Source organism: Hyaloscypha bicolor, assembly GCF_002865645.1.
Source record: "Hyaloscypha bicolor E unplaced genomic scaffold K444scaffold_87, whole genome shotgun sequence".
Taxonomy (NCBI): domain Eukaryota; kingdom Fungi; phylum Ascomycota; class Leotiomycetes; order Helotiales; family Hyaloscyphaceae; genus Hyaloscypha; species Hyaloscypha bicolor.
Genome location: NW_020194589.1, coordinates 3,194,853 through 3,208,332, shown reverse-complemented (window position 1 = coordinate 3,208,332; position 13,480 = coordinate 3,194,853). Strand labels below are relative to the sequence as shown.

The following is a 13,480-nucleotide window of genomic DNA, read 5'->3' as shown; positions in this document are numbered from 1 at the left end:
CTTGGCTGGTTTGACGATGCTGGTACATTGGGTCTTGGTCGTCAGATTGAGAGATGCTTGAAGGCTCTGCTTCTGCCTTTTACATAGTAAATAATGAGACTTTCTCACGGTGAAGCGTGGGGGAAGCTTCATGGGGAAGCTTCATGCAGCTCTCGTGTAGTGGCGTGAATAATCAGGACGAAACAAAGTTTGCGAAACCTGGCGAGCCGGAAAACCAAGATCCAACACAAGATTTTCAGCATGTCGTAACTGCAGCCAGCAAAAGCTTTATATGTCTTGCTAATGTCCCTCTTGGAGATCTTGGCTCAATTTCCCGTGTCGCCCCTAAGCCCCTTCCTCTCTCCAACGTCAAGACCCAGAGAGCACCGTCCAGACTCCAGAGTCCAGACCGACCTGATCATCGGACCTCCTGGCCGCTTCCTCGTCATTTTCATTTTCATTCTCCACCATCGCACGAGACCCGGTACATTCGGCCCACTGACTGCGAAAGCTCGAAGACCCTGCATTTGCAATTGGCTGGTTTTGTGATCATTCCCGCCACGCGGTTCTTGTCATCCACACAGGAAACGAGGCGCAGCAGCTCGCCCCTCCAAACCACTCTTTGCGGTCGTCGAAACGCACGAGTTCACCACCGGACGACAACAAAGACACAGTCGCCAAGATGGTGTGTAAGTTAGACCTTCTCCTGCTGCCCCGCTTACTCAATGTCTATCCTGCTTTGGGACAATTGGTCATTGGAAACAGCGGGCCAAGCTCTTATCGGCCGTCATGGAAGCTCAAATACCTCCTACACCGATGCGCAACCTCTCTCCACCTCCTTGCCCTCTCTCTGCAGTGCAGATGATTACATGTCTTCGATGCTGGCAGATCACACCGACCTTTGAATGCCAAGTTAATCCGGCCCTTCTTGTTTATTTGTCCTCCGTCGTCCAGCACAACCAAAGAGCCGAGGGCCAAGACAAGAAGAACTTTATTTGATTAGACTCGTTGGGCTAACTCCACCTCTTCTTTCTGATATGTAGGCACATCTCAATTCCGACAAGAACTGAAGCGCGCGAAGTCAGGGCACAAGGAAATAAATTCGAGCGCCGAGATGCCTCAACCATCGAACGGAAGCGCGAGCGAGACCACTGGGTTGCTGTCAGGACAGAATGGAGACGCCCTTGGCAGCCGAACCATACTGGACTACTTCCGCACGGTATTCAGCAAGCACCAGACGGCAGGAATGGAAAGTGATAACAAGTTCGTAAGGATTCCAGCACAAGTGCTGCATGTTACTAAAGTCACATTGTACAGCAACTATGTCAATATCCTCCTGGTATTCGTACCGCTGGGTATAGTTGCTGGTGCCATGGGCTGGGATCCCACCACTGTTTTCATTCTCAATTTCTTTGCCATCGTTCCCCTCGCCGCTGTTTTATCGTTTGCCACGGAAGAAATCTCGGTGAAGCTTGGTCAGACCATGGGGGGTCTATTAAACGCTACATTTGGCAATGCTGTGGAATTGATCGTACGTCTGGAAGCTCCAAGGCGTTGAGTTCCGCTAACCTCTTGCAGGTCAGTATCGTGGCGCTCAGGAACGGCGAAATCAGAATCGTGCAATCTAGTATGTTGGGAAGTATCCTTTCCAATATCCTTCTAGTGCTTGGATGCTGCTTCTTAGCAGGTGGTATCCATAATACTAGAACAGGAACCGCACGCGGCATTGAACAGGATTTCAACTCGACAGTCGCGTCGACCATGTCTTCTTTAATGGCCGTTGCATCGGCTTCTTTGATCATCCCAGCTACCGTAGGATCTTCTGCTCTTCTCCCTTGAATTACGCTGACCTCTACCAGCTGTATGCCGCCCTCGCAGGTTCCAAGGAAGATACCGGGCGCAATATCTTGGTCCTTTCACATGGCACTGCCATAATCCTTCTCATCCTATATGTTCTCTATCTTGTCTTCCAGCTCCGTACCCACGCCAATCTTTTCGACGCTGAGCAGGCCGCCGAAGATGAAGATGCGGAAGAACCACAGATGGGGCCTTGGGCTGCTGCTTTCGTTCTTGTGGTTGTCACAATCGCCGTTGCCATCTGCGCCGAGTACCTCGTCGATTCTATCGATTCTCTCGTCGAAACTGCCCATATCTCAAAGACATTTATCGGTCTTATTCTCCTTCCCATCGTTGGCAATGCTGCAGAACATGTGACGGCCGTGGTCGTGGCGGTGAAAGATAAGATGGACCTCGCTATGGGTGTAGCAATCGGAAGCTCGATGCAAATCGCCCTTCTGGTTACTCCGTTCCTGGTCATCCTGGGCTGGATCATTGACCAACCCATGACGCTACATTTCGAGACTTTCGAGACCGTTGTCTTCTTCTTGAGTGTCTTGGTTGTCACATATGTTATTCAGGATGGCAAGAGCAATTATTTGGAAGGAGCTATGGTGAGTTTCTGTCCCTTAAATCCTACGCTTTATGTTTGCTAATCAATGCGTTAGTTGCTTGGTCTCTACATCATCATCGCTCTCGCATTCTTGGTCTATCCAGATGACGCTACGGATCCTGCTAAGCCAGAACGGATTGCTGGCATGGTAGCCAGGTCTGTTAAAACCTTTGTTGGTCTCTAGGTCATGGATGTGTGTTTCGTGGCGTTTGAATCCCTCAAATTACCCAGGGGATGAGCGGAGATCGGGTCTCCGTTCAAATTGCCATTCACATGAATATTGTACTGTACGGTGTATATGAATTGGACGGAGCAAGATCTTTCAGGATCTTCTTCTTATTTTAAAGAGGGGAAGATTTGGGGAAATGGAACGTGTATGATATTGGTATGAGAGATGGCCCTTTGTATATTGTATCAGGGAGGTATCACGGATTAGTTAATCTAGAAAAGTTTGAAATACTTTCCTTTTTCCAGCCGCATCATGCGGCACAGTTTGAAGAAGCAATTTGATTTGCCAAAATCATTGCTTTCATTGCTCTAAGCCAAAAGTCTAAGCTATGGACACAGGACCCAGGTATGCACATGCCAAAATTCCATTTTAATGCAAAATTCTAGAATCGATCCATGCCGTGAATGCAGCCAATGCAGCCCAAAATTGATGAAGAAAAACCGAGCGCCGAATCCCACAGCAAGAAAATGCAAATATGAAAAGAAGTTTATCCGTCCATTTTATGCTCTTGTTTTTGTTCGCCTTTTGGCGAAGGGGATGATGTTTGTGGTATGTTGACAAGGATGGGATGTTTTGTCTGCTTAAGCGAGCGAGAAGGGAAAGGGGGTGTTTATGGAGCACCACCGAGACCTATTCTCATCAGCCATGCCCCTTTTTCAAATCCCAAACGGCAAAAACAAACGAACAAAAGGGGGGAAGAGAAGACTGACCAGCAGCAAAAGCCAAGTACCACGTCCGACTCGCCCCGCCATCAAGCCAACTCTCATCAAAAGCCCCACTGGCGAAGAAGCTCCACGCCGCCTTCGGATTCACAATCGCATAATTGGCCATCAAGATCCCCTTCCAGCCGCCGACAACCTTCTCTGCTCTCCCATTACTAAAATACGTATCCCATTCCTCCTGCACGAACGTAGGTGTGCGCGTTAATGTTGAGCAAGGGAGGAGGGGGAGCATGTGGATGCCTTGGATGTATTCTGGGTTGGCGCCGAAGTAGGTGGCGTGGTCGATTTTGTTCTCGAAGAGGATCCCGGAGACGCGGTTGGGCGTGAAGTTGGGCGGTTGGATTGTGTTGGTGGTGGTGTAGAGGAAGTAGTTTTGGAGACTTCGCGCGGTGATAGACAACTGGAGGTTGCCGCGGGCTTCCAAGTTCGAGTCACCGATGGCTCGACCCCAGAGTTTCAGCGCGTAGGCGGACATCGCGTCTTCGGAGGAAGACTCTTCGTCTTTGCCGTCGAAGGTTTCGTAGAGGCCGTGTGCCCAGGAGTGGCCGTGATACCAGTCGAAGTTCCGCGATACGGGGAAGAAGTGGTCTAGCGGGGAGGGGTTCGCAATGTCCCGGACGAGGGTGTTGACCCAGGCTTTGTTTGCTTTGAGCCACGTCGGGTCAAGGGTGCCAATTATCGAGGCGGCGTAGATGAAGTAGCCGTAACTGAGCTTGTTAGTACTAGCATATGAAAAGGGGAAAGGGAAGTTACTGGAAATGGTGATCATTGTAATACGTATTGCCAAAATCTACCCCAGAGTTTCCGGTGGCGTAAGAGGCAGTGGATACTACACCTCCCCAGGCTGTCTCATATACGAGTGGGAATTGCTGCTTATTGTTTGCAAATACAGCGAAGGATTGCTTGAGGGTGTTGAGACCTGCTTCTGCCAAGGCAGAATTGCCGAGAAGGTCATGGATTGTATATACGATGCCGGCGAATTTTGCAAGTGCCTAAGATAAATCAGTGATTTCAAATAGTCGACAGAGAACTCGAACTAACCTTTCCGCTATAGTACATGGAGTTGAGATTCGATTGCGCGCTCATGTTTTGCGAGATCTCACTTTGTGCAACGCTCAGAATGGTCTGAATGGTCGCAGCTGAGAATGGGAGCCTCTGAGCACCAGTTGATGGACTCCAAGGAGCAAAACCCATGGTGGTTGGAAGATTCTCTACCATAGTCCATGAATCGGCTACCACTGCTGTAGCTAGACCCTTAGTGGTCGTCTGTAACTGAAGGTTGGTAGCAGCGGATGCCGTCTGCGGTGAGAACGACTCAGTATGGTGAGGAAGTGCGAACATAAGGAGTGCTGTGTTTACCAAGCCTCCTTTAGAAAATGACAAAGTGTAGGAACCAATTGCACCATTTGCACTTCCTGAAAGAGTGGCAGTCGTAGCATAAACACCGCAAGCAGCATCGTACAGCGCTTCGAAATCTCCACCAAGGCTCTTGGCAATTTGAATAAAGCCGTTGAAATTCGAGGTTGCCTGAGCAAGTCCGTTGTTAACTACTGTGAAATCGATGGGATTTCCAGAGGCGTACAATAACCAAGTCTTGCCATCCTCGAGAATGATTGTGTATTTTGTGATACCTGGCTTGGGGTTTGAAGTGGCCTTCGTAATTGAACGGAAGAAAATGCCAGTCTGAATAACAGGAGTACCTCCATTGTAAATTCCCGTCACAAAGCCCATGCCTTGAACAAGAGGAAAAGTGATTGCTGGAGCAGCTCCCGCACTTGGCAAAAGATTAACGCTTGCTGAGAAAGCAGTGAGAGTATCCATTGAGAGGGTAGTCGATGCTCCAAGCTCCACGGCAGAAAGAACCAGTGATTGGATGCCAATTGGATTGATGAAGTATTGAACAGGGGTTGCTGCCGAATTCGGTCCATAGACTCTCTGATCCGCATCAATATGAGAAATTGACATGCCCCAACTTTGCGTTGAACCGCCACCTTTGGACCATGCGACGGAATATGGATGAGTCCATGTTCCAGCAGTTTGACTTCCTAGGAAGAAATTTGCATAGAATTTGTTGGTTGAGATGGGGGCATGCTGAGGTTGGACTCCCAATCTTGGGACTGGGTGATCCTGTCTCGAGCCAATCACAGAAGGTGGAGCGTCAGTTGCCACTGGCTGGAATATATTATCAGAAGTGCCACCCATGAGTACAAAGGTGGTGACAGGAGTGGGCTTAGAATTCGGTGAGAGCGTAGTGGCTGGTTTTGATATTGAGGTGCTGATTATAGGAGCCGATGTTGGTAGTCCAATTGTGTTGAGACCGGTTATGACAACTCCAGTTGTTTGCGGAACTTGAGTACCAAGATGCGGAAGAACTTGGGCAGTTCCTGAACTAGTCGATGTGGTAATAACCGAAACTCTTGGTGAAACCGAAGAAGTTCTGACGGGAGCGAAGTAGATACCTCCAGCCAAAGGTGATGCCAGAGTCAGTTGGACTTGTTTGTTATTTCCACTCAGACTGTCACTGCCCAGGTGAGTATGTGGTCCCAGGACAGAGAGAACACCGTGGTGTCCTTCTTGAACTGGACCAATACTTAATTCTTCGGCTGTTGTTACGGCCTGTCTTCCTTCAACCGAGGATCTAGGGATGAATCTCGAGGTTGCACCAGGAGCCACGCCAAGTTGGGTACTAGTTGAGAAATCCTGGGCACTACAGACTTGTCTCTTAGGTACAGCCTTGGCTGCGACCACCTGTAGAATCGTTAGCCACACCACCACCTTCATTGCCGAGGTTTCTAAATGCAAAATCAGAACTGCAAAAGCAACGCTGGAGATTCTCGGATTTTAATAGGCCAATCCGTGGCTAAATTATATATTGAACGATGCTCACGGCACGGCGCCGACTGTTGGGAATCAAAAGGACAATGTGAACGGAACTGCGTTATTTGGGGTTTTGTATTCGTATTAATCTATCGGATGTGGTTCACCTTGTGGGTATGGTGTTGTGACTTCCAGAGAGAAGAATTCTGGGGTCTCGTGAAAAATTCAATACCTTGGGGAATGACGATCAAGACATCCTCGAAAATTGCGGGCCTTATCTTAGGCAACACAAAATTTGTGTTACAGGGACTTAAGAATCAGTTCCCTTGCATTTAAATGATTCTCGGAGTTTAGGGAAGGCCTCCTGCTGCCCAAAACAAAACGAATGTAGCGGAACCATGTAGATACAGTGCCGCACGATAGATTTCATGCAGTCAGTACACTTTTACCACCGACAGCTTGTCGGTGATGGTACCTGGAGTGCGAAGAATTCAACACCCAGAGGCTTGGATGAGGAATGTCTCAGTCGTCGGCTGCTCCCAAGGCGCCAACCATAACAATACCATTGTTCGGAGATAGTCAACCATTCACAGAACCTGTTGAAACTAAAATATGGACCATGTTTCTAACTACTGATTTTGAGAGGCGATTGTTGATGTTTGACAAGGAACACTTTGTTACGTCATGTGAGATGAAAACCCGTCCACGACGTGCTTCTGGAGCTTGACCTTGTGAGGAACTGTCCTCAGATGATTCCCACGAAGGGAGACACCAAGGTCAGAAGGACCTGAAAAGACCTTTCAACCTGATGATGCCACAAGCTTCCCCGCACCCAGGCTTCGAAGTGAGGCAGGCTGCACGAGGAAGGTGAGACCAAGCGCTCCTCCTGCGAGAGAATTCAAGAGAATGTCTCAGATGACGAACAACGCGTGTATGACGAGGCTGACATATGAGGAACTCTGAACGCGAGTACTTCGCTCCTTAGAGAGTAGGGAAATCGATTCAAGGAGATCCAGAAATCGAGAGCGCTCCGGGAAGACACCACTGACCTTGTCCTTCCTTTCCTACGAGGGGTGATTTAACAGCTTGCAGTAATGCAAGATCTTATGTTGTGTTATAATGAGAATTAGGTACTGCGATTATGATGTTCCATGTGGTTGGTGTTTGTTCAAAGAGTGATGGAGGATGGAGGATGAAGGACTAAATGTCAAAGCAAAGGGAAGTTTTAAGATGGACCATTTGATAGCGGTCGTGCACCGACGTCATTGATCACAGGGGTCTGTTCTTTGAACGAGTGGATCGAGACCCTTTGCTTTGCCGTACGACTCTAGGATGTTGAGGTTAAGATTTGATAATTCAGTAAAGGTGAGCAGTCGAGGCTCGGGTTTTATCCTGACTCCTGAAGTGTTTCAAAAATCAAGGGGGGAGGGGGTTGCGGGTGGAAACTTCGCCCAGATTTCAACCGCCTCGTCGATCAGAGCACTTTTCAACTCCCATCAGCTGAACGTGAAGTTGGTTCACGCGAGCACAGTGTCGCAAACATTCTAGGGAAAACATGGTATGTGACAATGCTGGATTCGTGGAACCCACCAATGCGGGGTATTGCTGTTGTACAAGTTCTGTTCTACATCAACTGAGATTGCACCGCAATATCTGAATTCTCCAATGCAAGAAAGAAAGATTTCCTGCAAGCCTGATCTATATTTTCCCCCCACCCAAACCTAAACCTATAGAGCTAGAAATCATTGTGAAAGGAAATTTAGAGACAAGCCCATGGCCGCTTTCAAGTCTACTCATCCTCGTCAGCTGGACAATCTCCATCGTCTCCATCCCTAGGATCATCCCCATCATCACCTGTATCGTCTTCATCGTCCCTATTGCCCTCGGAAGGTGCTGCTGCTGCTGCCAGAGTCGTTATTAGGACAACGGTGTAGATCGAACCGTGAGTTGAGATTGCTGTTGGAGAAGGAACGACGCCAGGTGGAAGTGGAGGAACTCTTTTCTCGGGTCCAGCATCTTCATTATTCCCTGTATCCTCTTCATCTCCGGAATCATCTTCTCCATCCCCAGAATCACCCTCCCCATCACCAGTCTCCGCCACAAAATCCGCACACGCAATTCTTTTCTTATCAGTGTGGATAGTCAGACTTCGACTTCCAACAAATGCCGCGTATGTCAGATTTGTCGAGAAGAACAGATTATCAAAAGATAGAGAGAAAAGGGAGGCTGTGATTTTGCTAAATTTGCTAGAGAGGTCTCCTATCTGACAGTTGGCGGGACTATTGGGATCGCAAACTGTTACCTGGGTATTTTATTAGGTGGGTGGGGAACAGTGTGTCAAAAAATAATCAAGGCTAATTAATTAGAATTGATTAGAATTGATTATAATTAAGTATGATTTGATTAGCTTGATTTTTATTATAATTAATTATAATTAACTATAATCATCACGTGATAATATAAAAGTATACTTTCTTAGGCATTTTTAAAGATTATTAAATAACTAGTAGTTATATTAATAAGATATAAATAAAATCTATAAAGCATATATAAGAGTATAAAATTAGTCTAAATCTAAAATAACAAACTAGTTTTTATTACGTGGTACCAGTTATGTAGTGCTATTGCACGTGACTTAGCCTGGCAAATAGCTCAATTCAAGCTCTTTACTACTACTATAACATTACTTTATCTTAATAGTTTTCTTTTTTAGAAATCTCTTTCTCTTTTTCCTTCTTATTTTCTTATTTTCTTATTTCTTCTTCTTTAATTACTATAAGGGTTTATTTATAGCTCTTTTATTAGTGGCAAGGAATCACTGGAAATCAAGGAGGTTCTAGCGCCTTTGGCTTCGCTTACTAATTAGCGCTAGGCCTGGTTTAGTAAAGAGCGCCTTTAGTAATACCGAATACGGCTAGCACAGACCTTATTTTAGCCTTATCTCGGCTTCTGAAGCTCCAGAGTCATGTGCGTAATCACGTGATAAATCTAATTAATTATCTTTGATTATCTTTGATTATAATTAAGTATGATTTGATTAGCTTGATTTTGACTTGATTTAATTTGAGTAGGGGGGTCTAATCAAATCAAACCTAATCATTTGACACTGGTGGGGAAGGAAAAGTGGATATGAGGTTACGAACATCACCGACACTGAAGGGATCTAAGTGGCCGCTGGTGCCTGCGCAGTCTCCGTTTGCAGGGACTGGACTGAAATGGATGTGCCATACTACAGTACACTGTTAGCTGCTTATTGAAGTGAGAGAGGAAGGAACATACGGAAGGGACCACCTGCGCTGGGCAAGTTAGTGAAGCTTGCTTCCCACGCAGTGCCGTGACCGCCGTCGCTGGCTGTTCCACTAAGTGAGCCTTAGACACCAGCACCAGCTGGAAGAGTGGCAACAAATGAGGCCCCAACGGGGTTGGTATCGACTTCTGTGCGGGAGGCGCTGCTCTGTGAGCAATGTTGGGAGCGCTGTTTGATTGTGAGGCAAAGAGTCAAGATGACTACTTGGATGAGTGATCGGGTGGTGATTGTCTTCATATTGAGGAAAGCACGGAGCCAAGACGGATTGTCTGTGGAAAGTAATCGATACTGGGTGTTTGTTAATGGCTTATTCATGACCGATAAAAAGTACTCACTAACGATTGGGCCCAACATAGAGATAGGAAAGAGGGCAACAAAGGTTAGTAGACTCCAAAAGTGTTCTAGATATATGGAATGAGTGCAAGGGAGAAAATTAAGTGACAAGATAGAAAATTAAATAGAAAGTCTACAGATATATACTTCCCCAGTTCGTCTGAAGGAGCTCGTTAGCTATTCCATTCCAACCAGCTGAAATCTCCCTGAAACTTCAGACGAAACGTTAAATCACAAAAGAGTCTCCGGCAAGCGTTATCAGATGCATATCGGGCGTATTACCATTATCACCAACTGCTGAGCCTTCTGTTGGATATCAACAGAGCCGAGCTGTTGTCATCCAGCCACCAGAGCCGAGGCGGCACAACAACAATGCACGAAGCGAGAGATGTTTTGACCAACTGTTTATTCTGCATTTCGCAGACGAACCAGGGGTTGGGGAAACGGAGTGTTGTGGTGTGGGTAAATTCCAATGCACTGTTTAAGATCGGATGGTGGCTAAGTAGGCTGAGCATTTCACGTGGAAAAGGGGTCGTGATCATTGTGATTGCATGTCTAGTGTATTGTCCTCTAGAAGCGTTCTCAGGCTATTAAAGTAAGGGTTTCGACATCGGGGTAATAATGCCTTGCTTGAGCAAAATCCGGGGTTTCGTCGCATCTTGGAAGGTTTCTTTTGTAGTCCACTCAGGTCCGAGAGGGAGCCGCAATGACCTCTCATACTGCTGTTTCGTTTCGAAGGGATGTGGAAGGCTCGATGCAAGATATTTGCCGTTCTGTAGATTGTCAGCCAGTGCGATCTCAGATTAATCAAAAAGAACCATACTTTCTTGATGCGTTTCTCATTAATGATCACCCGTTCGAGCTTTGCATCTTTCCTATTCTGTGCTTTGATACCCTCGGATTTTGTAAGAAACCTTCCCTTGTTCTTTGCTTTTTCTCTTTTGCTCACACCGTCGCCAACCCAGCTTCCCCAGCCGGGAAGGGTGTTGTCGATGGTTTTCTCATCCTCATCTTCGACAGTCTGCTTCTTCTCAGCCTCGAATTCGCCAACAACATCAGCTCCAGCAAATGCTCGCTTGATGAGCTCCTGGTCCTTGATAGCATACGGCAAGCGGATTTTGTTTTCATCACTGTTTTCTTCGGAATCAGAATCTACTTCCAGTATGATAGATTTCTTCGATGATTTTCGAGACTTCGGTTGTGATGCGATGACAGCGGCTTTTGACAAATCCAATTCCTCAAAATCGATGGCATCGTTCTTCTTGTGTCGTCTTCTCTTGGCTTCTGCATCACTGATTGATGATGATTTTGAGACCACCTTCGACCATGCTCCACCCTCGGAATTAAGTGTTTGTTGGTTGTTGGGTTTTGAAAACGTGTTGGGTTTCAAAGATCGATCAGTAGCCTTGCTCCGCGTTCGCTCTGCTGCGCTATTCTGGCCGATGTCAAACCCACGAAATTCGGTTTCGGCACCACCCTCATCACCCTCCGAGCCAGCTGGTTCTTCAAATTCGTTGGCATTGTTAGACTTTTGCTTCTTTTCCTGGGCTGCATTGCTCCCAGGACCAAAAATTCTTCGACCGACATCTCCATCAAACTCTTCTTCACTTGGAAATTCTTCACCCGCGAGCTCGCGTCGCATTTCCTCTACCATATCGTCATTCTTCTTCCTGCGAGCCGCATCTGCCTTGCGCATGAAATCCATATTGACCAGTTTCGCCCCAGGGAGGGATTCGTCTAATAGAGGCGTGCCGCCAACTTTTTCTAATTTTCGTAAAAGTCGTTTCTTCTCCACAAGCTCGTCGTCCTCACTCATATCGTCATCGGAATCGCTAACCGAATCTTCTGATTCGTTTTCGAATTCCTTTCGCACTGCCCTGCCCTCAATCCTCTTCCTTAGCTCTTCATCTCTTCTAGCCATCTCACTGACTCCAGACCTCGCATCCTCGTTCCAAGCTGATTGGCCTGTTTCTTTCATAGCCTTGGCCCATTTGCTGCCTCGATGTCTCGCGCCCATGCGTTCCTCCGCACGTCTTCTATCCTGCACTTCTAACTCGTCCTCGGATGGGACATAGCCACCTTCTTCCAAGGCCTCTCTATTTTGACGCTCCTCCTTTTCACGCTGCCTCCGGTGAACTTTGCGGTACGATTTACTTTTGATCTTCTTGATACGCTTTGCTTTTGCCTCTTCCCGGAAAAGTAGCTCTCGTGCCATCCGTAGTTGATCTCTCCGCGCTTTGACTTCTGCCACTGAGAGTTTGTTTGCCTCCAATTCCTCGAATTCTCGAATGTGATCTTCGTCATCCTTCCCATCTGTTGTTGCCAGACCACTTTCCTCAAGAATGCTCTGAATGGTAGCCTCGAGCTCATTAAATGGCTTGGTGAGATTGGTTGGCACAAGCTGCGTGTTAGAATGTGCTGATGCCATGTCATTGTCTGGAAGTGGGAAAATGAGGTGATCGGCCCGGCGGTTGTGTGCAACTGTGTCTGTCCATCTGTTCAACGTCTCTTTGCTCTTGTCATAAGCAGCACTACGGTCCAGGCGCTCTTGCTGCCGTCTAGCAAGAGGGACTTCTAGCCTTTTATTAACCTTCTTCTTGCTGGATCCTGTCGGATTGTCTTCCAGAAACTGCAATGACCTCTTCATCTGTGGGTCTTTAATCGTAGATAACCCAAAATCTTCCAATCTGAGCGGCGTCTTAGACTTGAGACCAGAATCTCGGGGTTTATCATATTCGCAGGCACCATCACTCCGTTGCTTCGCCGGACCTCGACTCGATTCGTCAACTTGTGGTAGATTCGCAATAAGATCTTGGAGAAGTGCAATTTTCGCAGGATTGGCGGCTTCGTCATCTTCGTCTGCAGATGACATCGACGACTCGTTGTCACTCTCCTCACTGTCTTCCTCTTCTTCGGCAGATTCTGAGGCATCTTTTTCGCTGCCCTTTTGCTTGCCAGCCTCTGCCTCCTCCCTCTGTTCTTCCTCTGCCATATCCAACATCGTGGCAAGATCCACAGCATCTTCTCCCAGATCACCCTCCTCCAGCTCGGAATCTGACTCCTCCTCGTCTTCCTCGTCGAGGTTCACATCCTTCGTCCGCGGTGCCTTTTTCTTTCCCTGCTTGTTAGAGCTCCCCGAGAACGCAAACCCGTCGAAACGCTCCTCATCGCTCTCCCCGAATGCTTCATCACTGTCCAAGTCGCTATCATCATCACTGTCGACCTGCCCAAGCCTCCACTCGTTCCCCTCACTGTCACTCCCCGCATCTATATCCAATTCATCGAACCGGCCTTTCGCAGGTCCCTTTTTCTGCTTCTTCGAGCTTGTATCCTCTTCCTCTTCACCCTCCTCGTCATCCTCATCCCTTCGGCGTTTCCCAGGCCTATTCCCTCCCTCTTGTACTCCCAGACGATGCTGTCGGATTTTGATTTTATCGGGATTCGTGTGCGAGGCGATCGCGAAGGCGTCTAAAGCTCGTTTTTTCGAATTGTTCTTCACCCGTGGCTTCTTCGACGGCGGTCCGCCATGGGATTGTCTTCCAGGCATGTTTTCAACTTCCCAATGTGTCTGGAGGTGGACTGCGAATTTCGTTATGATTTTCTTATCGAAAATTTTGGGTCGATAAACTTTTTGGATGTGCGGC

At 47.5% G+C, this 13,480-nt stretch overlaps 4 protein-coding genes across 4 annotated transcripts; 1 reads left to right on the top strand and 3 right to left on the bottom strand.

Moving 5' to 3' along the window:
- Nucleotides 1-1,018: 1,018 nt before the first annotated feature.
- Nucleotides 1,019-2,612, top strand: K444DRAFT_531671 (Calcium/proton exchanger; the record flags this gene model as incomplete). The annotated part of the gene is made up of 4 exons (XM_024875012.1): nt 1,019-1,510; nt 1,558-1,791; nt 1,839-2,429; nt 2,484-2,612. Coding segments are annotated over 4 exons (1,446 nt in total), but the record flags the coding sequence as incomplete, so codon positions are not given.
- Nucleotides 2,613-3,296: 684 nt separating this feature from the next.
- On the bottom strand, nt 3,297-5,581 carry K444DRAFT_531285 (glycoside hydrolase family 81 protein; the record flags this gene model as incomplete). Its single annotated transcript, XM_024874968.1, has 3 exons — nt 3,297-4,086; nt 4,133-4,371; nt 4,421-5,581. 3 exons carry the CDS (start codon nt 5,579-5,581, stop codon nt 3,297-3,299), a joined length of 2,190 nt encoding a protein of 729 aa, XP_024736200.1.
- Nucleotides 5,582-7,766: 2,185 nt separating this feature from the next.
- On the bottom strand, nt 7,767-9,857 carry K444DRAFT_664400 (uncharacterized protein; the record flags this gene model as incomplete). The annotated part of the gene is made up of 4 exons (XM_024886956.1): nt 7,767-8,498; nt 9,340-9,425; nt 9,476-9,565; nt 9,839-9,857. The coding sequence occupies 4 exons, from the start codon at nt 9,855-9,857 to the stop codon at nt 7,986-7,988; spliced, it is 708 nt and encodes a 235-aa protein (XP_024736199.1). The 3' UTR covers nt 7,767-7,985.
- Nucleotides 9,858-9,972: 115 nt separating this feature from the next.
- On the bottom strand, nt 9,973-13,420 carry K444DRAFT_664399 (Utp14-domain-containing protein). The gene is made up of 2 exons (XM_024886955.1): nt 10,660-13,420; nt 9,973-10,609 (listed from the first exon to the last, which is right to left on the bottom strand). The coding sequence occupies exons 1-2, from the start codon at nt 13,381-13,383 to the stop codon at nt 10,427-10,429; spliced, it is 2,907 nt and encodes a 968-aa protein (XP_024736198.1). The 5' UTR covers nt 13,384-13,420; the 3' UTR covers nt 9,973-10,426.
- Nucleotides 13,421-13,480: the final 60 nt, after the last annotated feature.